Here is a 27,345-nt window from a genome sequence, read left to right on the forward strand (position 1 = left end):
GCTTAGGGCTTACACCAAAATAAGTTCTTAAAATCATAACGCACAGTAGTAAGGTAACAGCTGTATCACCAATGCTGTTCTGTAGAAACCAAAGTATTGGTTTTAAATAAGTATGAAGAGGAGATCATGTTCTCTTTTTTGGGCAGCACATGAAGAAATGAGTTGCACATGGAGCGTGAGCATCTTGCTTGTTAGTGGCTGAATTCCCCTGATACAAAAACAGAGTTTGCAAGATATCCTCTGCTACCTTGGGGAATGGAGCATGCTGAGGTAGGGGACTTCATGTGAAAGTACAGAATTTCCAAAGATGAGAGAGAGAACAAGAGAAAGAGGAGAGTGGGAGGGGAGAGAAGAGAGAGAGGGAGGTAGGTACTCATTTAGGAGAACGAGGCGGCTGTAAATGAAAAAATCCAAGGAGTGGCTTGGTGGAGGCATTGGACTGTTGCTGAGTCTTTTCAACACAGCATTGCATTTAAGTCATAGTTATTGAAGAAAGACAACAGCTGCTACTTTAGAGCATGAAGCAGAGGAACTGTTGGAGGGGCAGAAAAATAATCGTAGATGTGGAGGAATGCCTTCCAGAGGGACTGTCTTGCACAAGCCACTCCGCTTTATGTAACAAAAGCCTGGTGACACAGTGCATGGTTTAGTCATAGGAGTGCCCCAGAGTGAACAAATATTGTACATCTGGAAACATTTAAACAAGTAATTAGTTTCTGGAAAAACAGCAAATTACTCAAGGAAAATGTAGTCCATTGTGTTAGCTTCTGACTGCGTCTCTACAAGACACATGGTTCTCCTGACTGCCTTAACCATCATGTTGTTGCTTCTTATACCCACCAGCTTTACATGGGGACAGGCAATATGGTAGTGTCAGGGGTGACAAGCAGATATCACTAAGTGCGGTGGCATTTTTGCCCCTTTGGGAAAAGGGCCAGTGAACAGGGAGGCAGGGGGAGGTGTTCCTCTCTCGCTCACTGCTAGTACACTGCATCCCACCTAGTCGTCCTGTGCTTTGAGGACAAGGACCTGATCCTGTGGGATTTCATCACCTCAGTTAGGCATCACCAAGGAAGTCCTGTGCCAGCCGGGGCAGTCTCTCCCACCAGCGTTCAAAATCTCTGACTGTAACACAGCCTGCTCAGTTGCCTGCTTTCTCCCTGGGCTTCCATCACAGCAGATTTCCTCTGTTCCTTTACTACAGAAAGAGAGAAGTATTTGGGGGAAGAGGTGAGGGAGCACAGCCCACTTCCAGCCTTTCCCGCTCCCCACTGCTGGTGGAGAAGGCTGGCTGGAGAAGAGACACAGCAAGGCAGGGACCTTACAGAGAGTTATGATGCCGTGACTAATACGCGATGTTTGATAGCATATGCATTTAGAATTATGATGCTACTGCAAGTTCGACTTGTTACCCATCAAAGGGAGTATTGCCTGCCCCTGGCGATGTGCTGCCCAGCTGCATGTGGGTCGTAGGTGGAATGCAGATGCCTCCACAGCTGGAGTGAGCAGTAGGGCAGTAATTCAGGACCTGGTCTGGCTTGTGGCAGAAACTGCAGTGTCTCTAAAGAGTCACTGCCCCAAATGGAGAACTGCAGGCCAGGACAAGAGGTCACACTTGGCACTGAAGTGTCAGAGGTTAGCACTGAACCCCGTGTCTTTTGGTTGTTGGTGTGCTAGCATGTTCTAACTGCTGCCTCCTGCAGAAGCTTTGCGGATGGTAATTGCTGTGGTTGTTTGTCATTACAGAAGTAACGCTGAAGGTCCATGTAAGCGATGCCAGCACACATCAGCCAGTAACTGAAGCCTTCATTGAGATTTTTACCAACCAGATCTCCATTGCATCTGGAACCTCAGGAGCAGATGGCACTGCCTTCCTCAAGTTTCAGTATAAGTTGGGCAATCAGCTGATAGTGACTGCTAGTAAACATGCATATGTGCCAAATTCTGCACCATGGAAACCTGTAAGATTGCCTGGTAAGAGATCTTTATTTTTGTTCTGAGGTAAGATTTTGCATCTAAAGGAAGTTACACAATTTTGTATGATGTGTTTTAATGCTTGCCATCCTGGGTGGGAGGAAGAACATCTGTGCGTTTCAGAAAAAGCAAGGTTTTTTCCTCAGTTAGGCTGTGGCATCGAGGCTGTGCAGAGATTCACTGTCTTCCTGGCTGTCCTTACTACAGTGCTATGTCAGGTTTCGAACAACTGTTGGTGCCCTTACAGCTCCACAGAAAATAGAAATCTATTCCAGATCTTTTTCTTTATGGGAACTCTGTTTTTAAGTGGTTTGTTTCAGCAGCTGTGATGTACTCATTCGTTTCTCTCCCAAGGTGTAACAACAACTGTTGCACTGTAGGCTGTAGTGTACAAAAAAAGTCCTGGCCTTGCAGTTCTTGGCCATGTCCATAGGACAGTTTTAAGCTGCAGTTATGTTATCCAGATGTAAGGATTTTTTTCTAACTTAGTTAGCATTATTTGTTTCTTCCACAGGCAGACAAATGTAACAATAATACTCGCACATTAGTTTTTATCGGAATAGCTCAAAATTTTATGAGAAGTGGGAGACTTTACATTGGTTGTACAGTAGGGGAAACTGAGTCATGAAGATTATTTCTGTACTGCTAATCAGAACAGATTGAGAGTGGCTTTCAGACCTTGAGACGTGACATCTAAATGAGGATCACATCCTCAGTTTTCATCTGCCTTTCCTCTAATCCTCAGCAACGATTAGGGTCTGAGTTGTTTGAGAATGGTCCAAGGCTTGTATTATACCCAAATCACACCTAAATATCACCTCAGATTTGATAATTAGCCCAGGCTAAAGCCATGCCAGGTTTTAAGTGCACTAATATTTAAATACTATAGATGATCACAGGGCAGTGTTCAATCCCATGCCTTGGCTCCGTCTTGTTTATTAATATCAGCATAGCCAGAGGGACTGTGTGACTTGCTGCAAGGTCAAGCAGCAAATGTATTTTCAGTTGGAGAAAGGAACTTGAATCTCTTCATACCCAGAATTATGCTTTAGGCATTTCAACATGCTGTTTACTTATCTGCATTCGCTTACTTCAGATGAGATAGACTGACTTCTTCCACATTTCCTCTACTGTGTTCTGCCACATTTTCCAGCAGCTTAATGGAGCTATAGTGAAGTTGAAGCCAGGATCTTAGAATAAGAAGCAACTGAAATGAGTTGCAGCAAGGACAGTTTCAAATAATAAAAGGCAACAATTCTTTACAGCAGCAGTAGTCAAAGATTGGCCCGACAGGTTGCCCAGAAAGGTTGTGAAATGTCCATCTTTAAAGATATTCAAAGCTCAATTGGACACCCCTTGCTTGGTTGAAGCAGGTGACCTCCAGACGTCCCTTCCACAGAACCACAATTGTTCTGTGACTCTGTTTAGAAATTTCCTTGATGTTTTTTTCTGTTGAAGTAAGATGAGGTGCAGCTTCCTCAGCATACTTCATGAACTTCCTTTAGACACTATCATGTATGATGATTAAATGATACAGTAATCTTTTCTTGCCCAAACCTTTTCTTGCCTTGTGTCTCATATTTTTCTAACTCATTCCCTAGATCTTTTGAATGCAGCGTTCTCTCCCATGGCCTGCAGTTTGTTTAGTTACCTTTTGTGCATGTCACTTTTTCTTAGATATTGATTTTGAGGGGATGGAATCAAACATGGTGTTATTGTTTCGGTAAGTCATTGAAGTTTAAAGAGCAGTAATTGTACACAGTTTCCACAAAATCTTTCTTTCCATGACTGAAATGTGAACTTAACTCAGAAAATAGATTCCTTTCACCTCTGATCTTCCCCCACTGAAACTGGTAGATAGTTTACCGTTGATTTAATTGGGAGTAGAATCCTTTATTTCGCTTTCTGTACCTTGAACTTAATCCTTTCTTTGGTTAAGAAAACAAGTTACAACTTGATACGTCCCATGTAGATTTAATAGGGTTGTTCATTGAATTACTCCTTAAAAGCGATATGACATAAAAGTTCAGGCGCAAAATGCTTAGGCTGTTATTTTTTGTATTGATGTCTGTAGTCTTTAAAAAAAAATTTCCAGTAACTGTTTGTATTTAAATGCCCATCGTGCTTGTAACTAGCACAGTATAGAAGTTTTGGAAACCATGGAAGTTTTGTTGTTGTTGTTGTTATCTTTAATCTAGTTTGAATGATGGGGAACAGGCAGCATATTTACATCTTGATTCTGCAGTGTGCAGTCTGGGCAGCGGGATCCTTGTTTCCTGAAAATGCCATTTAACAGTACTAGTAGTTGTCACCCCACAGAGCAGCTACGCCATTCTGAGCAGCGATCTGCCACGGCAGCGGTCTAAGCTAATGTGCCATCCCGTGTGCTGTGGTAAATGAAGAATGGACACATTTACTTCAAACACCTCAATGTGGAAAATGTTTGAAAGCTATAGGCTGATAATGTTTAAAGTGCTCTAACAGGACTTTGTCGAAGGATCCGTATTCTTCCACCACAGCCAATATGCATTAGTTACTATCTTATGCTGAAAAGCTGTGCAGCCACTGAACTCGAGATATTATTGTGATAGCTTTAAGGAGTAAGCATCGAGGGTTTTCTTTTCTCATAAATGAACTTTTCTTATATTAACCAAAAAAATTACTAGCTCTTTACCACTTAAACAGGAGGATTATTTATTTACATAGTGATAAATGGTAGGAGGAAAAGATTAAGATCTCTTTTTCCATTAAACTATTTATCAGCAGAGCCATGACTCCACTTATTAACAATTCATTAATTTAACATCACTTGAGTTGTTGAAGTGTTCATGATGGAAGATGTGCTCATCTATCTGTTCTTGGCTGCGCATAGATTTTTCTTTGTAAATAATTTGGAATAAAGTCATGACTTTTAGTCCATATTTAAGAGACGTTTGGGAGAAGTGTGTGCAAAGAAGAGAGGGAATTTGCTGAGGCAGCACCATTCTGACCAGGTGGTAGGGTCAGTCAAAGCAAACCATGGTATTCACCATGGTGAAATGCAGTTCTAGGAGCAGAGGATGCTCATGGTATTTCTGGGAGAGGAGAGCTCGTCGGGAAAGCAGTGACTCTGCAGAAGACATGAGTCATGGTAGATGAATGGTTGAAAATAACTTCCCAGTGCAGCACTGCAGGAAAGCAGAATAATCTGTTCCTTAGCTGTAAAACAAGGAAAAGAGTGAGAATGCGGAGTGTAGTATTTCATAACTTGCCCTTGGTGCAGCCACTCAGGGAAATGTGTGTCCAGTTCTGGATCCACGCTTCAAGAAAAGTGTTTAGAACTGCAGGGTTATGTCAGGAGTGATTAAAAGATTGGAAAATATGGCTTACAGGGAAAGACTTGGAAGTGCTTAATTTATTTTGTTCACAGAGGGAAAGTTCATAGGGTAATTTGATCATGGTCCATCAATACCCACATAGAGAACAGGAAACGCGTAAGAGAATTCTTCTGTCTAGCGGGCTTGTATAAAAAGAAGATCAAATGGCTAGAAGTCTAACCTCAATAAATTTTGATGGGTAAAAAGGCACATAGTTTAACTGCCCTCATAATTATTTACTAGAACTTTGATGTTGTGGAGGAGTCTTCACCTTTAAAAGAAAATTGGATAGTTTTTCTACAACATTCATCCTAGTTTAAACGCAGCTATTGGATCTGAAGCAGTAGTTAATTCAGGGTAGGCTGTAGTTATATAAGAGTAAGGCTGGACCATCACAGTCATCCTTCTGGCCTTAAAAACTATGACTTTTCTGCCTTTGTCATGCTGAGAAAAAATTGTGCAGAAAAGCCCAGGGGAAGTTTAGAGGTTATATACGCATTGTAGTCTGGCATATATGGAACAAGATGTTGGCATGGTTTATTGTATTGAGCTCCCCAGGGTATCTGAATTATATTAGCTTTCTTCATACAAATTAAGTTGTTGGAATAAAGACAAACAAATTTTGTAATTGTGGCCTTAGTGCTACTTATACTAGGCATTCTTACTTCTGTTGCCTGATGCATAGATCTGTCTCACCTGTAGAGCATTTGAAAGAAAATTCTCAGCTGTACTTGCAATAACATGACTTTTTTTTATGATGTTCACATAATGTTGTTAAGACTATATTTTAGATGATGGTTCTTCTCAGTATGTTTCTCCTAATTTCTTCTCCTTTCTCCTGTATTTCTCCCAAACACTAAAATTTCTGACCTTTCAAAAGAGAACAGATTTCTTGAAACAGAAATAGTGTACAGTCTCCCTATTTGTTTCTAAGATTTGTATGATCTCTTGCATCAAGTACTACATATTAATTTAGAGGAAACGTATGAAGCTCCAGAAAATCAGAAGAAAAGCTTGTACTGTTCTTTTATTAATCAGTTCTGGAAATGTCTTCCTCAGCTTGTGGTCACTTCAGAGTGGGATGAGTACTTTCCAGGTGCAAATGTGGGATGCTGCCCAGTTACCAAAAATGACTAGGCTACGTTAATCACCTCGTCTCCTTCTGTCTTTGAAAGCCATGCATGAACTGCAGGCAGCTCTACTTACTGTTTTCATGGGTGCTAATGGCTAATTCTATACATATTTCTGGTCTTCTGGGTCTGAAAAATTTGGCGTGAAATTATATAATGTTCTTTACTCCCCAAGGATGTGTGTGCATACAGGCACAGTGCCCTGTAAAGAATGTCAGTACCCAGTGGCAGAGGAGGCGCTGGCAGCAAATACCGTTTATCTGTCCCCTTTCGCACCACTGGTAGAATGACAGTAGTTCTGCTATATATAGCACTTCTGTAGCGTAGATGGTGACTCAGTAAGGACACCTATTTTAAAGCAAATTATTCAGACTTATTCATCATACTTTGTGTATGACTTTTTATGGAAGCATCTCAAAGTATTTAAAAGTTAAGTTTCATTAAAATCTTCCTGAGGTAAGAAGTATAACTGTTTCTCAGAAAAGATAGTTCAGTCAGACTGAGTTAGTGTTTCACTCCTCTTTATGTAATGACAAGTGTCTCTGCAGAGCTGGGAATTAGAACTCGAAGCCCGGCTTTCCACTGCGCTCTTCTGTACTTTGAGCTATCACGCATGACTTTATCAGGAGTAAAAGTGTAGAACATAATGTTTAGTGCAATAATAATTACCCTGACAATTTAATTATTTGGTTTCGAAAATGCACGTGGTTTCTGTCATGTATACAATATGAATTTAATAGTTTGGGTGGCCTGCTTTTGCAAAAATGTAGAAGAAACTAAGTGCTGTTGTTATTGGGTTATGTTTGTAAGAATTCAAATACGTCCCACTTAAACCACTTCTCTCCCACAGTGTTCTCTTCGCTGAGTCTCGGCCTTCTTCCTGAACGCTCAGCCACTCTAATGGTCTATGACGATGTAGTCCAGATAGTCTCAGGATTTCAAGGTATGCTGGTTTTTGGAAGTCGGAATTGAAATTTGAGTGATGCTAAACAAAAAGTCTGACAGCCTGGTACTTTCTGAACTCTGTCCCGTGGGCAAGACTGGTATTTCATGGTGAGTTCTGAGTACCTCAAGGAATGCTGCTCTGTGGGATGGTTTTACCAAATTAATTAATAGGGAAATTCATCCCTAACTGCTGTGACTAGGGAATTTGAGTTACTGGGTAATAAACAAGTTTGGAGTTCAGTGTGCCATTTGAGAGCTAGAGATTAAATTTCTTTTGCTATCTGTTGGATGTTTTTTCATCTAGCCTAGTTTAACCATTCTTGCAGTAAACATTTTCTGATTTCTTATTGTCTAAGAATTTTCCCTGGTTTTATTTTGTTTCTTGCTTCCTACTGTGAGTGCCTTAGAAATTCAGGGTAGAGAAAAATTGAAAATTTCTCATATCTGCATTGTTCTATACTCTAGATAAACTTGCTTTTCTTAAGTACTTTCTGTGGACCCCTTATCAGACTGCCTGCAAACCCACATACTACAGGATGAAACCCATTGCATTAGAAGAATAAAGTTTGAATCATCTTTTTGTAAAGCCAAACACAGAAGTTAAAGCAATTGTAGTATCAGTCAGATGAACACTCTTTTCTGAATTGCTCAGTAAAGAATAAAACGTTCATCTGACCTAGGGATCTGACATAACTTAGCCTAATTGATGTGATAGCTGAGGTAAGTCTGCTAACAAAAGAACGAGTTTTCAAAGGTACCTTGCTGAGCCAAAACAAGGGGACATACTTCCTGTGAGCACTTCTATTGTGTATAGACTGTGTCTTATTCACATCTATTATGATTACCATCATTTTAAACTCTACCAGATAGTTAATAAACAGGGGAATACTTCCTTCAATAATATTCCAAGATAACCTTGTTTTATCTGAGGGAATATAATACAGTTGTGCCTTCCTGACATCTTTTTTTGTGATTAGAAACCATCCAGACACAATAGCCTTTTTGTTAATGATAGCACTAGATAACAACTGGAGCTGAAATACACTGAACAAATTAGGTAGCTGATGGAATGCTCAGAAGGAGCTGGAGAAAAGCACCACCACTGTATGTATATTCTGCAATTGAGAGCTGACATTATCTATCGGGGTAAATTAGATGGATGGTGAACTGTGTTAAACCATAAGGGATTCCATTAAACAAAACATGAAACGTTGTTTACCGACAGTATCCTACTAGCATGCTGTATTAAATCCTCTTATTCTTATGCAAATGTGCTAATATTATGCAATTAACTTAAAAAGAAGGATCTTTTCGTGTTTACAGCTTCCTCACTTCACAAAAACAGAGGATGTTAAAGGGCTAAAGGGACATTTAACAGCTGAGTGACACTTGAATATTTTCCACATAATCTTACTCCCTTCAGTGAATTGATCTAGGGTGTTCCAAATATATTTAAATTAGAATAATATAACTGGTTCTGCTGCTGTAGGAGAGAAAGAGGATGAAGGAAGAAAATGGTATCTGGAGTATTCTAAGAGTTGGAATTTGAACTCTCAGTCTTGCCCAGTAAAAACTATTTTATGGGACCAGCCCATGCTCCTTTTCTTGGGAATTCTCTTGTGATGAAATGTAAATGAAAGACAGCCTAGACATTCTACCACGAGGAAGAGCCCCTCTAGTCTCGATCCAAAATCCTTGTGACCTAGTTTTTCTCTGTTACTTCTCCTATTTATTTCCCAGTAACTTTGAGCTGCTTCAAAAGAAGCTGATTAGGAGTTACCTTAGTGCAAAAACGAGCAAAACAGCACTCATTGTACCAGGAACAGACTGGGAACACTAGTGTTTGAAGCAGCAAAGGGAAAGAAAGGCCTGTCTAGTACAGTAAGTTACCAGTTGCTTTTGAATAATTAATCAAGCAAGCAACTTGTTATGCAATTGAGAAGTTTGAGTTGATGCAGCCAGCCTCATTTTCGTGATGGTTTTACAGTCTGCTGCTGCGCTCTGCCAGTAATTGCGAGGGATGGAGCTTGCCAGCCACTGGGTCATTGAAGTTATTTAATACCAACACAGTGACAAGCTGAACTTCAGCATTCAGTGAATGGGAGCTATACGGGTACCCTCTATCTGCCTCTGACATACAAGCAATCAGAGCACGAATTGATGATACTTCAGATGTTACTTCACATGGATTGAAGTTCAAATACTGGTGTGGTGCCACATATCATGCACTCAGCGTGGCAGGAGATGCCTTACAGGGACTCCTTGAGATGGTTACGTCTTCAGGTGCGTGCTGCCAGACTGGAACTGATGGCATTCGAATCATGTCTGATGTTGTTGACATGAGGATGTTTAAAGAAGATAAGATCAGTGTTCAGAAGTGGGACTTTACCTCATGGCACTCAAGAAGTGGGAGAGAGCTCACATGCCAATTTTACATTTCAACATGTTTGGGTTTTGTTTGTTTTTTGTAAGTCAAAACTGGGTATCTTCAATAACAGAAGCAATAATAATAATCCATTCCCAGTATCAAGTATTGACTTGTTGAAAAATATTCTGAGAGTCTGGTCAGCACAAGTCTTTCTCTCCATTTTACCACTTCCAATTCCCTCAATAAGTCTATTCCCAAACAGAAGCCAAAAATGCTCTATGACCTCGCTGAAGGAGTACATTGGGTTATCTTCTAAGCAAGGTGGTGGGGGAAGGTGCAAGTATTGGTAGCTGCTTCCCTCACAAGCCTTTCTCTGATAGCTCCTGACCTTCTGCTCTTTGAAGTCTCTTGCCAGGTTTGGGGAGACCCAAGTGAGGAGCCAAGGGGAGAGTCAGACTGAGTGGCAGGTTTTAGGTGAATATCAGTATCAGGAGTTTTGTTTGTTAATCTAGGGTGTGAATTAACTACTCTGCACCAGGATTTTTTATATATATATATGCACTGTCTACACAGGAAGCTGTTTCTTCCACAACTTCTATCCGAGTTGATTGCTGCACAGGTTTCCTGCCAGATGTGGGGCTTGGCCATAAGAATGCTTTGCCTTGCCTGTAGCATTCAAGAAACTGAGATTGGCTTTCTGAGTCTCCCCTATCTAGTTAAAATTCGGCAGCTGGTGGCTCTCCCAGTGCTACAAAGCAACCAATTTTTATGGCAAACCCCAGAGCCTCCCATATAAACTACTGTGTTACAGACCCAACAACAGTTACTGTGTTTTGAATTCTTAATTAGTTTGACTTTTCGGAAATACAATACCAGTTCTTGGCAACTTGAATAATTCATCTTAACTAGAGATTAAAACAACAGAAAATCCTACAATTTTACATGGAACTGTTAATGATAATCCTAATGCCAGTTCTTTGTTGTGTTTTTTTCTTTTTGTTTTGTTACTGTAAATGCTTATCCCTATGGGCTGTAGGCATCCACCCAGCAGTGCAGTTAGAGGTTCCCGAATGCTTGAGCAGATCTGTCCCTGAGGTACAACAAACTAATACAGTATTGCAGAGCCGCTGGGAGATAAGTCTTCCCTGAGTTCATTGCAGTCTATTTATTTAGTCTTTTACGTTGTTTTCCATTTAAGCCTAGAAATTGGGTAAGGGAGATTTCTTCCCATTTCACATGGTTGTTGGTTAATGACTGTCTTAAAAACTTAAGAATACTGCCAATCTTGAGAGCCTGATGTAAATACTTACATGTTTCAGAAATTAAAAAGGAAAAGTGGTTTTATAGCTTTTTTCTTGCAGAATTACCGAATAAATGACAGCTAAACAATGATTAGCTCTTTGGAGACGCTTGCCTGCCTACATAGCAATTTCTGTTGGCCAATACAAAGTTTGTTCTGTGGAATTTTATGTTTTCTCATTGCTAGAGCTCCTGCTAGAAAATAATGCAAGAAAAGATTCCAGTCTCCTGGTTAATGACATTGGCAGTTATAAAGCTTAGGAGTTGTGAGTCAAGCTCTTTAATCTTTCTCGCAGTGAAGTTACGTGTAATCTAGAAGTGCTGCCAGAGACTAATGGGGGAAAAGAAGCAAAATTGTTCTGAGTTGACATCTTTGAACCGCATAGTCAAATGTGAATTAAGAAAAAAAGCTGTTTGCCTCTAGATTTTGTGCTGTGTGGGCAGTGTTCTGTAAGCACTCAAAATGAGCTCTGGAGAATACAATAGCTTTTGATTTAAAAATTAATTTGCATGTTGCACACACAAACTTGCAGATGGAGTCTTGCTGTGTGTTGCTAAACAGTATTAATGGTGAGCATCCATTGGGAAAGGCTATTGACTTATAAACCGGGATTTAAATGAGACATGAAATGAATGCCATAGTACGTGAAACAGTCTTAAATCATGTTGCAGTTAAGACTCTTCAATTAACACCTAGTGATCTTGAAAAAACACACTAAAACTGTACAAGACAGAGGAAAAGAGAGAAATCTTACATGCCAGGTAATCTGGTTCTGGTTAGATGTGTTCTTTGCATGGGAAAATATGGAAACTCTTTTGACCCAAGCTTTGTCAAGTGAATCTTTTTATCCAGTGGTTAAAATAAAAAGTGACTTATTATCTCAATATCAGAGATAGTTAACTTGGCCAAAGCTTTTTAAAAATTAAATATAGAAATTACACAAGTTAATTGGGACTACAGGCAGATTTATATCTTAGAAAATCACTTTAAAGAGTATAAACTACATTTATCCTGCTAGTTCAGGAGAAACAAAACAAATATGGTGAACTGGATGCTTTTCTAAGCTTTCACATGCCCTACCTCTGAACTCAGTTTTAATTTCAGTTATATTCATTAAAAGAAGCATGTAATGAAATTGGAGGTGATCTGGGGAAATAACGTAGTCAGAAAGATTCTGACATAAGGTGCCTTCACAATTTTTCTCTGTGATACTTGTGGAAAAATAATGGCAACTGCAAAATAAATGTGAAAATACTGATTTTCCTTCTCTTTCATAGTAGCTTTCTGATGTTTCCGTCTTTCTCAAGCTATTGTAATTTATAACGAAAAAAACTTGTAAATGTGCTTCTGTAAATATGAACACCTAACTATTCTGCTCTCCTTGGATATAAAGTCACTTTCATTTTTTTCAGGTGCGCGGATTCAGCCACAAGTTCACTTTCAGAGAAGATCTGTGAAATTACCAGAGAACACTAGCTACAGTGATTTGACAGCATATCTGACTGCAGCCAGTTCACCCTGGGAAGTGGACAGTTTTCCTTGTTTGCAGGGATTAGATGGAAATGGAACAGGTAACCCATTGCTTTGGTTTTACTCTGATTTCATATTGGTCCGAGGATCGACTTTTTACCATATAATTTTTTCCATTCTTCATTCCAGCAAACATTCTTTAGGATTTGGGTGATGTGATAAGTTCAGCTGCCCTACCAAAATGCTGTTCCAATAAGCGAGAGCAAGGTCCTCTGTTCCTTAAGTGGGGCCACTGAATAGTGAAGATGAAGACTCCTTGGCCTTGGGAGATCAGAAAAGTTTGTTACACTTGTAATTTAGAGCTAATTCTCCATACGTGTCACACATGCACATAACGAGAATGGAGATTAACATGAAGGGACAGAAGAGAATTTGATTTGTGGATGCCGTAGAATTCTTATTCATTTTTTTTGAAAAAATAAATAAAATGCCTATATATCAAGGATTTATACTCTGTTGTTTAAGCTAAGAGTTGTTTCAATGGCTTTGTTAATACATTTGAATCTAGCTTCAGCCAAAAATGTGCAAATTCACCTAGCACCAAAGGGAAATCAATAAAAATTTGTAGCAGAAACAAAACCACTGTTAAATTCAAAGCTGTAATCCCTTTTTATGACTGCAACTGCCTGTTACTCTTCTTCCACTTCTCATTTAGTCTTGATTGAAATAATTTGTGTTGTGTAGGCTAGAGAAAAACAGAAGAATTAGGCACAGAAGTCTTCAAATCCTTAAATGCTGGTGTGAAAAGGAGAATGACATTTTCTCTGTGTCCATATTGGGTTAGAAAGCAAGCAGTGAACTTGCAGTGCAGCAAGAGAGATTCAGACTAGTGATTAGGAAAACCTTGCTATGGTGAGGAGAGTTTAAGATGTAGAATCAATTGCTTGAGGGTGTTGGACAGAGTCAGACAATCACCTGCGAGGATGACATAGGCGTAGCTGAGCCTGCTTTGAAGCAGGCTAAATAACCCCTTGGGGCCCCTCTCTGCTGTTTCTCAGGATGTAATGACTTGTGATGTGTTGATCTAGGTGACTTTGAATGCTAGGTCATGTGTGTAAACAGCATGTACTAAGCTTGGTAGCTTTTAAAAAAAAAAACAAAAAAACCCTTCCCCTTCTCTTTGTACAAATCTGAATATCTCCTTTTCTATTACAATTAGAAATGTGTCTGCTACCTTACTCAAATCCTTCTGTCTCCTTCAGTGGGTATATCTCATCCTATCTCATTCTGTATTTCTGTCATGTCCCTGTTCTCATCTTCAACCTTCAGTTTTCTCTGGCTCTTCATACTCAGACATGATCAAATATCTCTTTATCTGTTCTAAAATGAAGGAATGCACTTGATCTCACTCATCTGTCTACTTCCTCATCTCCTTTCTTTTTATCTCTAAACCCACTGAACAAACTGTTGACAATGTGTGTGGGATTCCTCTCTCCTAAATCTTTCCTTAGTACTCTGCAACCAAACTTCCCACCCTGGCATTTATTTAATGAAAACAGGTTTTGCCAAGGTGTCAGATATCACCTCTCATGGGAACTGCACAACCAGGACATCATCTTTCTCTTGTTTTACCTCCTAGCCTCCTACAAAACAGATGAATGCACCCTTGGTTTTTTAGTCTTCTGTATGTTTACATTATGGAAACTTTTCTACTTGAGCATGGGGGCCCTGGATTTGACTTTTATTAGCGTTCAAGCAAAAGCATGTCACAAAAGTCTGAAATGACCAGCAAAGAAATGGAATTTAAGAGACTGAGAAGAGCCTTGTTTTCTGAAAACTGTAGTATTCAGTATGGTATAATATAAACTATACATACAATATATTTGTGTATGCACTCTAGTATAGGTGAAATGTCCTCCATTTTTAGTAGAAGTTTCTCCTGCTGTGGAAACATGGAACTTTAAAATCCTAAACTTGGATTGACTTCCTTTTCTTCATCTCCAAGTGACTTGGTGAAGATTTCACCTGAAGAACTTTTGAAGGAATGGAAAATGAGATCACCATCTGCTGGGGATTCTTTAATACTTCCGCTCTCAAGAGAAAAAGAAAAATATGTACAAATTGAATTCTAAAAAAAAAAAACAGCATTAATTTGCATGGGAAATTTTGGGGTGTTCCTGAACACTGCCTCTTCTCCCCTCTCTCGCATGTCTCCTTCCCCTCAATTACTGCTCTGTTGTTTCACAGTTTATTTACAAGTCTGTACAGTTTTGGAGAGGTCCTCCCATTTGTTTCAATGCTTAGTTCTCTGGCTTGTATTTATCCAGAGTGGCTTTACACTTGTTTTAACTGAAACCTATTCTCTACGAGTTGAACAGTTTTCACAAAATCCCAACTGGATGTTGAAGTAGTAATATGGAGCCGTGAAAATTAGCATGTTCCAAATATAAAAATTCAAAGAATTTAGCTACAAGTAGTTACAAGCCTGTATAGTGTTAGCTTATTGTTTGTATTAATCACCAATTGGAGAGCGGTAGGATGGTTTCAAAAAGTCTTGTGCTTTTAACCAAACTAAACAAAATTTTCCATGGTCTGCAGTAATGGACCAAGCTGGCTAATAATCATTACTCCTGCTGGTTTTGTAGGCTGTTTGTTTCTTTATAAAAAGTCAAGTCTTAAGTCACAGTGGATTTTCCTCTGATTATTTTTACAGCTCTCAAAAATTACAAGATATAATTGAAAGCTGTCATTTATTGAAGGCAGTTCCCATTTAATCTGTGTGTGTGCTTATCAGTTTTATAGCGTAAGAGTTTCATAAGCACTGATTTTCATTTGCCTTCACAACAGAAGAGAGAAAAATTTGTCTTTTTAATGAGCATTTATGTACTGTGCAAGGTGGCAAACTGAAGGATTATTTCTTCTTGCCAGAGGTCAGTGGATTTCAGAAATTTCTTCATCTTCTAATATAACTTGTTTAGCCCAGTACTGAGCAAAGTGTCAGTGCCTCTTAAGTAAAAAAGATGCAAACAGTGTTTCACCATCCGAATGCTTTTTCTGGGGCTGAAAACTCATTTTTACAGCTATTAGTCAAATATACTTTATCAAGATAGTAATGAAAGAAAAATTCTAAGCCTTCAGTATCTAAAAATAAGTAGAATATAAAACATATTTTCATATTAGATATTAGTCTAAATGTTTCTGAAATCTGAAGTTATACCTTTTGTCATTAGGATATGCCAGAATGTGGTCAGGTTATGATACATAGCAACAGGAATTTATTACTCTGATACCAGCCTGAGAAACTTAGACGCCCAAGTCCAGTGACGTGGAGACCAGCATCAACCTGACAGAAGATAGAGGTGCATGGCAGAGGCAGTGCATTGGACGATCAGGAATAAGGGAACCACTTTCTCCCCACTAATTGCCTCCTCTATCTCTCTGTTTCGTATTCTAAGGCTGGAAGGGGATGGCATTGTGCACTATTGGAGCCTGTAATGTACAAACGCTTGGGCAGCCTGGCAACCTTCCCCTATGCCCTAGCTGAATTTCCAAACCCTATTTTTCTGTTTTTTCTCACAGTTGGCTCTGTGGCTCTCTTATATGGCCACCTTCAGAGTGCCTGTTTTCCCAGCACTTTAGTCCTTCTGGGAGACATGCTTCTGCCTCACCGTTCGCAGTGGGTCGAAGCAGCCTGCATGCTCCTTCCGTGTCCGCTGTGCAACCATGACACTCGCCTTGAAATCTGGGAAAAATGTGCCTCAGACTAGATGCTATAGTAAATAAGCCTCATGCAAAGTTACTTCTGGTTATTTTCCACGTCTTTAGTTTGGCACCTCTTGCAAAATCCGAAGAATTTCAAATTCTGAGGAGTTTTGTCTCTTCCCTTTACCACTTCCCCTCTCCACTCCCTTTCCTGGTGATGTCTTAACTTTGGTGAGCTGTTAGTCAGAGACATTGAATTTGATAAAGGCCATTCCTTGAGACTTACTCACTGTTAAGAGAAATCATAAAGATCTTAATTCTTTCCCACCATTCCTTCGAATTTACTCATCCTAATGAGTGCTGTCCCTGGATACTGCATATTCCTGAGGATCCCTTGTTGTGCCTTAGCGTCGCAGGCGGCATACCACTGTTGGTGCAAATGGGATTTTACAGGTGGTTTACACTGATGTAAGGCACCAGGATTACAGGAGGGGCAGTACCCCGTGCTCAGCCATCCAGGCACCCCTGTTCCTTCTCTTAGATCTGCCCCACGGGAGGATGAGCAGCTGCACGGCCCCCAGAGCCAGCGCAAAGGAGGCGGCAGGGCTGCAGCTGCTCCTGGCAGCAATGTGGCCCCGGGTGGCTCAAGCCCCAGGGGGAATTGGAAGCTCCATTTCTTCCGATTTAAACTACTACTGCTATTGCTTTGAGCTGCAGAGCTCCTTGGTTTTAAACCTTAAGCTTTTTTCCCCCTGAATACACACCTATATATCTGTGGTATTTTTCCCTGTCCTTGATTCAGTTGGTTAAACGGTTGAAAGTTTATAACGCTTCTTAAAATCACGTTGTCGTGAAGTAACATACATTGGCATGCAGTTTAAACATAAAAAATAATCATTATCTTACATAGATAAGAAGATAACACTGTGTATCCTAATAATCCATTTAGCTTGGTTTATTTCAGTGAAAGGCCAAAGGAAATACGTCCTGGCATTCTTAAACATATGACCGATCATCCTTGCAGTGTCACTGCGTGTTTGGGTGTTAGTTGTAACATGGGCATGTGAGGCTGTAATAAAGGCTTGTGAGATTTTTCTTTTGCCATGATTATGGCTATGATACTCGTACATATTTATTTAAGATTAATTAAAGATGAGAAAATATGTACAGGAGACTTTTGCATTGTAGTTTTCTTGTCTTCAAAATTTTCCAAAATTAAGTGAAAAATAAAGAAGCATATAAGTTTTTCTTGTGAATTTTGCAAGGCAGGGAGGATTACTGCTACCATCCCTTGAGAAATATGTTGGTGCAGTACTGCGGTGTTGAACCACATGGGTGCATCTTAGATTCTGGGAAATTCTGTAGTCACAATGTTCATTCATTCTCTCGGTAGGAAACAGCACTAGGTATGACCTCACCCCGGTCACTGCAGTCAGCGTTCATCTCCTCAACAGCGATGGGACTCCAATCCCCGTGAATGGCCCCATCTATGTCACAGTGCCTCTGCCAACAAACAGCAACTTGAAGCACAATGCACACGTTCCAGCATGGAGGTTTGACCAAAAATTTGGTAGGTAATATCTCACTGTGGTTCCCTAGATGGCTTCATTAGTCTGAAACTAATATCTCACTGCATTTATTATGTTAATATAGCAAAGTCTTCACTGGAGTGTACAGACAGTGGTTTTGGTCTGAAAGTAGAGAAGACTGAGTTTTATTCATCAAGTAATACATAGTATATATGAAAACATACCTGAGTAGCATTGTGTGCCCCTTCTAAGACAAATTTTTTTTGTTAAAAAATGTACCATTTTGCAGTTACTAAATATTTTATGTAAAAACTATCTTGAGAGAACTTGATTTCACCCACAGACTGAGAAGCACAGAGACGTATTCACTACCGCATTGAATTGGAAGTCTGAAGAAATGGAAACTAGCCTTATCTTTGCCAGCAGCCAGCTATCTGACCTTTGGTCCGTCTCTTGTCTCTAGCTTGGTTTCCTGCCTGTCAGATAGGAAACATAATACTGACTTCTTTTGTAAATCGCTTTGAGATTGACTAATACTATCAAGAAAGAAAGTACATGTAAATTATTTTTTTTAAAAAAAAAAGCAGCAAGCAAAATTAATGAAATATTTTGAAAGGACAGAATGACTAATCAATATACACCGTAAAATGCACTCAGTTTTTACGTTGCAGGATAACATTTGCTATTGTGAACAGGAATTTCTCCAGAAATATGTGGTTTAGGGCTCTCTATTTTTGTTTTGGTTTGTTTTTTCATTGCTAGCTGGTATACCGTGCTGGCCTTCTTTTACACCTTCAAAGTGTGAAGGATTAAGGGGTGCTGTCATGGTTTAACCCCAGCCGGCAGCTAAGCACCACACAGCCACTTGCTCACTGCTCCGGCAGTGGGATGGGTAAGAGAATCGGAAGGGTAAAAGTGGGACAACTCATGGTCTGAGATCAGGACAGTTTAATAGCTAAAGCAAAAGCCACGCACACGCAAGCAAAGCAAAACAAGGAATTCCTTAACTGCTTCCCATGGGTAGGCAGGTGTTCAGCCATCTCCAGGAAAGCAGGGCTCCATCACACGTAATGGTGACTTGGGAAGACAAACAGCATCGCTCCGAACATTTCCCCTTCCTTCTTCTTCCCCCAGCTTTATGTGCTGAGCATGACATCAAATGGTGTGGAATATCCCTATGGTCAGTTGGGATCAGCTGTCCCAGCTGTGTCCCAGCCTCTTGTGCCCCCCCAGCCTATTCACTGGTGGGGTTATGTGAGAAGCAGAAAAGGCCTTCACTCTGTGTAAGCACTGCTCAGTGATAACAGAAACATCGCTGTGTTATCAACACTGTTTCCAGCACAAATCCAAAACATAGCCCCATGCTAGCTACTACGGAGAACTCCATCCCAGCCAAAATCAGCACAGGTGCATAAGTCTCGTCCTGGTGATTCCCCTTCAGTTATTGCACTGTGCCTTCAGAAGTATGTGCCAAGTGGTTGTTAAGAAAAAGAAGGGTAAAAAAGATGGAAAGTGAGAAAGGTAGATGCTGTGAGGAATACAGGAAGAAAAAGGAGCCAGAAATGTGCATCTGTGTAGACAATCAGTGGGCTTTAGTTCCCTGCAAGGCAAATGTTTTAAGTCAATTTATGATCGTATCCAGAAGTAGAGCAACGAGCATGAAACCAGTGCGTTGGAGGAAGGGAGGGGAGAGGGAAAGAGAGAGGTGAAGCAGGAAATAACATTTTTTGCTTCCTTCCTGCCTCTGTTTGCTGAAGAAGGTGATGTATTTTCAAATAGCATGCCTGTACATTTTTTGCCAGAAGTTGGCTGTGTTAGAGAGTAAAGCAGTTAGGATTTAATGAAGAATAAGTTTGAAGGGGATGTAAAATTGAATGGTAGAAAAAGAGTGCAATGGGTGGATTTGGGGTTTCCCTTAACTGTAGAAACCTCACTTTGCTTGTGGTGCCCTGGCAGTAAGTTTCACTACATCTCCAACTCTTCCTTTTAGCTGTGTTACATAGTTGCAGCCACCTCATTGCTAGTTACTCACGGCTAGTAAAATGGTTCTAATTTGGATTATTTGTGGCCAGATTTCCATGCCCCTGCTGCAGGGCCACAAAAGCTCTCTCTTACTAAGGAATATGGTTTTTACTATTGCATTATAAAGGCCTAGTTACCCTATTGTGTGCAGTACTTATTAGTATGGATCAATATGGAGTAGTTAATTTAGCATTGCAGGCTTGAGGCTCTCGATCTTGAGACAAGTTCAGCCTTGTTCCTTCATGACAAACTGCTGGAGCACTTGTGGTGTTGGGAGGGGAAGGCGTGAGGACCACTATACAAAAAGGGGTTTTGTCAGGTCACTTAGCTTCACAAAGCCATGGAGACATTATGCTTAGGCGCCAGCTCGCACTTCAGCTGAAGTAAGCATCTTTCTGTACAGCTGAAGATGTTGAACAAAGATGCATTTAAGCCCTGACTGCAGCATGCCAGTTCTAGCAGAATTTTGGCCACATCTCAACCAATTTAAATTAGAGTAGCCTAATTTAATAAGTAGAGCAGCCGCTCTATCTTGTGCGGGCTACATTAGCACCCTAAGGGCTGTCAAACTAGCCATCGGTAGTGCGAACATGGTGGTGGTACTCTGTCATTCCCCGTCCCTGCTGTGCTTGGACTGTGAAGGGAGGAGGATGGATGATGACTGGGATGGCTACATGCTGGAGAAATCCTTATCTGGCAAAGAAGTTGTTGTAACCCGTTTGCACTGCCAGATCTGTGCCTTGTCAGGATAGGAGCTCTAACCTCATTATTCCGATTTTGTCTTTCATTTCAGGAGCTGCTTTTTTCAGTGCTAGTTACGTTGTGGTCTCTCCATAATAGATTTTCAGTGGCTTAAATTTTCACACTTGTATTCGAAAATTGAGTAAATGCCAGAGATGGAAAACTATGACTGTATTACCAGGCAATAATGCAGTGCTTCTCTCTAGTGTATTAGCAGTACAGTGGGCACTTGTTCGTACAAGCCATTGTTTTTGTTTAGAATCCATGTAGTTATCATCATTACTGCATGAAGTATAATTTCTGCTCTAAAAAGCTGAACTACTTTTCACTTCTAGGGGAGGGAGTCAAGAAGGGTCAGAAATAGTAGATATATATTTTAATCCTTAGAATCTCATACGTTTTGCTGAGCTCATGATGTACTAACATAAACCCAGTGGCATCTGATTCGAAGTGCAGATATTTTCATAGTTTCTACAGAAATTATGCATATTTGCATATTATGGCAGCCAAAAATAATTAATGGCTTTTTAGGTTGTTTACCATAAACAATCTGTATTTTCATTACCACAGTCTCTGTCCTCGAGACAGAACCAGGGAGAGAAGGGGGAGAAGCAGCATATAGTCTACTTAAGGCTGAGGGTGGCTCCATTGACACTGATGAAAGAGAGAGCCAGAAGAAGCAAGCTGACGTCAAAATAAGACAATCTGCTGCATCTGTTTTATACTGTTCCAAATGAGATTTTTCGTTACAAAACAAACTTACTGCCTTGCGTGCACAGCAAGCAAATTAAAGCAGTAATACCTTTTTGAATAATTAATAAAATGAAGAGCAACTAACTATGCCCTGGAGAAGTTTTAGGATAAACGAGTACATCCAGCCTTGTTCTTGTGTTGGAGATGTGCTCCACCACCTTTTTCTGTGGCATTTCTTGGTGTTGGTAATAATAACCACAGATGCATTGATGTTATGGAGATGTATACACTAAAACAGAACTTAATCATTCCATGCTGCTGACGTACCCATATCTCTTGTGTTTCACACTACTGTGGGAGAGTGGTTTTATTTCATGGTACACACTTAAAGGTCTGAGCATAAAGAGGTATGGATTCCCATTTTTAGAATCAGGATCACTCAGTGGGGTTTTCTGCATTGTTGGCTTTTTTTTTTTCCCAAGCACTGTCTTATTTTTCTCAAAATCTGAAAGGGCTGAAAAACTTTATTTTTCTTTGTCCATAAACAGGTGTTTGGGATCATGACTTCCTCCCTGTGTATGTGCCTTGATGTCCGTAGAATTTGCAGCATAATAATTAATCTCTCTGTTCTTGGAGACCAAATTTCTGTCCAAGATAGCCTTGTCCTCTCCAGTCAGAAATGAATACTACAGATCCCAGCAGAAATTAAACTTTGTACCTCCTGTATCATTTCCAGCTCCCGCCAGCTGGACTGAGTAACACAGCACTTGCTCAGCTGTATTCTCCTCAGCCTCCATTTAAATGATTCATGCTTTATGTTAAGGTGTCTGTTTTTCATTGGATTCAGTGAGCAAAACTGAATGAGACCAGCATTCTCCATTTTAAGTGCTCAGTTTCATCTCATGTGGTATGGGGGCATCATGTTGCATCTAGACCTCTAGATCCACATCAAAAGCTGTATGAAAGACTTAAAAATATTACCAAATATTCCAGAATGCATAATGTGGAAATGGAGTTTTTTCTTCTGTGACAATATCAATGCATCTGCTAGTTTATTGATCCCACCAAAGAACAGGAAAATATTTTCAACACTGTTTTCAACCTTGTGTGGCAAGGACTCTGGAGTGAAGGGGTTAAATTTTCACTCTTTTGCTCCTCCTCCTAAAAATGTGTTATTTCTTTTGCACTATGTGTAAATGAAGTTGAGAGTACTGTTTCTCTGTTCTTCATCCTCCCTGAACACTTGGTGTACATCTTTGACGTAACCTTGTTGTCTTTAAATGAGTAGCTTCTTTACAGAGGAAGATGTTTCCCCAGTGCCTGAAATCTCAACCATGCATTAATGTAAAGTAATGGCAGAATATGGAGAAGAGTATCTTGGGGAGTTCTTTTTATAGCTTTGTAAAGCACAATGCTTGTTGTACTCTGCTGTACCTGGTCTGTGCTTTCTACCCGCATTTAATGCCATAGTAGATTTCTAAATACATTTGAAAGTCTGGTACTTACTTTTTCTGCGTGATGTCCTGCCTTCAGTTGGTAAAATTTCCATCGATTTGTGTAGAGTCAGAATTTCCTGATGTTCTTTGCTCAGCAAAATGAAGATAATGTTTTCTGTGCTCAAAAGAAGTTAGGAGAGTATACTTAAGTATAAACAATATAGGTGCCTACTTAAATTTGACTGCAGTATGGTTTTGCTGTATTTCATGGAGGTGAAATGATGTTTGGTTTTTGTTCCTAGTGTTTATAGGGAGAGAGAGACAGCTACTGTCAGGCAGAAAACGTAAGCGAGTTACTGTACATCTACCTGTCTACTTCACTGCATGTTATTTGTAAATGAGATTATTTTTAAAAGTCTGATTTAAGTTTCCCACGTGGTAGCAATGATAATCCGCCCAAATAAGAGATTGACTTATATTTTCATAGTTTAAAAATAAAGCTATTCCTTTTTGTTGTGAATTTGGTTAACTTCCGATTGCCACCACATTCATACGCTGCATGACAGAAAATAATAATTTAATAAAAACTTTTGCAGTCTGTTGCTTCATCTGACACTGGGTATGAGTACATGCCTCTGAACTTGGATAGATGTCTGCATTTGGTCTACATGCAGCTGTGCACATGCCCTGGGACTTCATGCGCTTCACCATGGGTTTTACTGAGGTTTCTACACATGAGAAAGGGACATGTTCAGGAAAATGCATTCACTGCCCCAAAAAGTTTGAATTCAATATAATCAGATCCAGAACATTTGGTTCTAGATTAGATTGACTGGGAATATGGAGATGTATTTGCAAATTGCGAGGAGAAAACCAAGACTCCACAAACTTCATAGTTACACTATTTCTGTAGCTTACAAGTTCCTTGAAAATTTGATTTTTTCCTTTTTTTTTTATCTATCTCAGCTGTGAAGGTTAAATTATTCTTAAAGACTAAATACACTGAGGAATACAGATTTTTAACTAACTGCTCTCAAAGAATTTCATATTTTGTGTGTTGCCATAGAAATGGCAGCTACCAAACCCAGCTTTTTACCATATATGATGTCTACATAATAAGTACAGATATAATTGCAGAGTAGTAGACAGACCTCAGCATTGAAAGGAAAAGAAGCTCTTCCTCCAGTGCTTCACAGTGTAGCTCACTGAGGTATGTTCTCGCTATCATGATTTCTCTGGAGAGGTGTAGTGGATCACAGGAGGCAGTTGTGCTTGTTTATAAATATGTATGTTGGTTTTTAAATGGATGTTGTGGCTTACACTTGTGAAAGTGATGTGAATTAATTGTTTGATCCTCTCCCTACCTTGGATACCATCTGAGTTGGGTTTGTGGCAAAGCAGACATGATACGGCATGATGGTGGAGATTAAGAGGAAGTTGAAGGAATGAGGTTGGTGCCAAAGCATAGTGATATATGCACATAATCTACTATTATGAGTCAAGGAAATAAAACTGGAAACAAATAGCGTGGCTTCTGGGAACAGGCTTTAATAATGGAATACACATTGTGTCATGTAGATGGCCCTGTAGCTCCACCTACAGAAGGCATGCGGTAGAAGGTGAGAAGAGGTGGACATCAACATTTCAGAAGTGGAGAATAGACTATTGTGCTTGTGCAGCTGCTTGAGTTGAAGACTTGGAGATTGGTGGAAATAACAGGCAGGAGTGCACAGAGCAGGGGTGCAAAGTGTCTGGATGGGGCTGGAAGAGGCTGAGGAGGACCTGGGACAACTTTCTTCTGCAGCCTTGAGATGGTAGATCAAACCCGGTGCGCGTCTGCTTCCACTTCCAGCTTGAAAAATAGAAACTGAACATGAGCATGACGTGAGGCTGAATGAAGGCAAAGGCACGCAGTGTTTTGAATTGCCTTGTGCTTTTGTTTATTGTTGTAATAATTTTGTCAACAACTGACTGAATGGGATTAATAGTGTGATAAAGTGAATATTGAAGCCAGTATCTTTCATGTACACCGGTAACTAGGGATGGTGGTCCAGCAAGCATAACTAAGCTTTCCCTTTCGAAATATAATTATTAACCAGTAATTGCATATGGAAGTCATTTTATTTAATAAATCTCTTCTTTTCTGGCATTCTAGAAGGAAATGCTGAGGAGACCAAAGCAATGCAAACAGTTCCCTGGACAATGTGCCCTGCCTTCTGCCCGGACATAATTATTATTAAATAATGAAAACTGGCATGTTCTTTTGTTAAACACTTGACAGTGATTTAGGGGAAAAATGAGTAGAGATGGCAAAAACTACAGAGCTTCTCAGACACTAGTAATAAATTGACATCCTTGCAAAAATCTTCAAGGTATGATGTTAAAAGTCTTTCCCTTACAGTACACCAAATAATGGTGGTGCTGCTGAAACAGTAGCAGAATTTAGCCCTGGAAGGCTTGTGTAACAAATTCTGTAATAATAGAAGAATAATGAAGGTATGAGCTCAGAGCAGGGACGTTTATTTTTTGATGTTACCTAGCAACTCCAAAAACAAAATTGTAATGTCAGCTTAAATACTATGAATTTTTAAACCCATGTGTATTGGGAGGAGGAGGAGAATTATCTCCACCAATATTCAAGACGGAATTTTTCAACTCCCAATTTCAGTGGCTTTTAGCTTTTTAGAAAATGAACAAAAGTAAAACCAAAAAACTCATCCTTTTGTAGTAAAACTTCCCATGCTGATGCAGATTAGAGGTGATTTTCTGTTGGAAGAAGAAATCTGATAAGCAGCTTTCAGCTGTTAGAATGAAAAGCTACAATTTATGTATGTCAGAACATGCTTTAGGAAGTTATTTTCACAAACTTGCCCTTGATTAACTCTCCATAACAACATTGCCGTTTGAAGTGTCTAAATTAATTATTTCTAGAAACACTGATAGTATGTTTTGAATATCCTTTGCTGTCCCACACTGTCTGATAGCAACCTGCTTCATTCCTTTTGACACATATATCTCCATTTAACTGTGAATCTCTGCCGAAGCAGGGCAATTCTACAAGACATCGTAGACATCACAGAAGAGATCTGTGTTGAAAGAAAAGCACTTCTCATTAAGGAATATTTATTTAAAACATATATGCTAATAAGTAGTATGGTTAAAAGTATCTTTCTTTTCTTTCCAAAACTCTTTTGTCCAGGGAAGGTAATCTTTTGAATAAAAATAAATTCATATAATGGGATTATGCTTAATTTGCTCTCTGGCTAATTAAATCCTCTTATATGTCAAACCTATCGGATGGAAATAATTCATGCTGTAAATAGCACAATTTTGGTTCCCTGCTTGAGTGGGAATGGATGATCCTATCGCCAGTTAAAAGAAACGAAATAAAAAGCAAACAGTATTCGATCAATGGAAGAATTTCCTACCAAAAGCTCACATGTAAAAGTAATTTATGGAAAAAACCTGCTGTAGCTACCAGACATTTAAACACTAGCAATATTTAGACTTTATGACTGTCCTTAGGGGAAGCCGCTGGCTGCAGCACGCTCCTGTGACAGTCATTTACCAGAACTGTTTTGATCAGTGATAGGAAGAACGCACAATCGAAGTCAGCAGAAGTCACTGCAGCAATAATGATCCGGGAGGCTCTGAAATGGTCCGCTTGGAAAGTTGAAGCTGCAGTAAGCAGTATTGTACATCCTCCCAGAGAGCCCGGTTCTGTGCTGGGGCGCCAGCGTGCAAACTCCCCTCGAAGCCATCCCACATGGCTAAGAGGGGAATCTGTCTCCTTCCTCTTGCCTTTACCAGGAGTCGCATGCGTCCCTCTAGAGCAGAGGGCCCGGTGTGGCGGTCCAGCCTGAACAAAGCAGGACCTTTGCCGTTCACTTGAGCTGGAGCAGCATGGGATCATCAGTGTGCGCGGTCACACACGTGGGAGGCAGAGGGGCATACGATTCCCTGGGTCTCACTACAGATTAATTTAAAATAAGAAGGTCTAGCTTTAAAACGTGGAAGTAACGTCTTATTCAGAGGCATCTAGACTACAAAAGCAGATCCATTGGTGCTGCCTGGATCCAGCAAGCTGTCACAGTGAATAATTAGTGTATTTGAAGACAATAGGACGTGTGTTTTTTGGGCAGACTGGACGTACATACATGCAGTGACCTTATTGTGCAGGGAAATAGACTAGAATAGCTGTTCTGTAATGGCTTTTCTGCAATAGCTGCCCATCTGGACACTCTCCTTGCTGAAAGCGCCGGTTTTCAATCTGATTTAGAAGTAAACTAAATTAAATTACAAAAAGGCATTTTTAGTGCAGGACATGTGTTGAAACAGAGATTTAATGTGCAAAGCTTTTGCTGTTAAATTTACTCATGATGACCTCCTCTTGCCCTCATTGTCAAGTCCTAAAAGCTGCCTGAGAGAAATAAGCATGTTCATCAGAATGAAAGTTACGGCAAAGTCTTAAGATGCTTCTGTCTGGAAGAATTTATTTCTCCTGCTCTGCTGAAATCTTCAACTTGTCTCTGATATTTGGGTATTTTTGCAGCCAGATAGAGCTCAGCTTTCTTTATCTGATTGTTTTTTGATTTGTATTTCTGTTAAAGTACACTCATTTTTATATTCTTTGTAGTGTTAATGATGTTAGTTCTCTTACCTTGCTTTTAAGTTACATA

The 27,345-nt window shown here is 39.9% G+C and overlaps 1 protein-coding gene across 1 annotated transcript in view; it reads left to right on the forward strand.

The window, feature by feature from the left end:
• Nucleotides 1–27,345, forward strand: part of FAM171A1 (family with sequence similarity 171 member A1) — an 89,124-nt gene that overhangs the window by 52,006 nt on the left and 9,773 nt on the right. Inside the window, exons 2-5 of the mRNA XM_086614936.1 lie at nt 1,747–1,974; nt 7,311–7,403; nt 12,486–12,644; nt 17,639–17,815. Of these exons, the coding sequence (XP_086471062.1) occupies nt 1,747–1,974; nt 7,311–7,403; nt 12,486–12,644; nt 17,639–17,815 (657 nt within the window). The remainder of the gene's footprint in view (nt 1–1,746; nt 1,975–7,310; nt 7,404–12,485; nt 12,645–17,638; nt 17,816–27,345) is intronic.

This window comes from Tauraco erythrolophus, chromosome 7 (genome assembly GCF_009769465.1).
Source record: "Tauraco erythrolophus isolate bTauEry1 chromosome 7, bTauEry1.pri, whole genome shotgun sequence".
NCBI lineage: Eukaryota > Metazoa > Chordata > Aves > Musophagiformes > Musophagidae > Tauraco > Tauraco erythrolophus.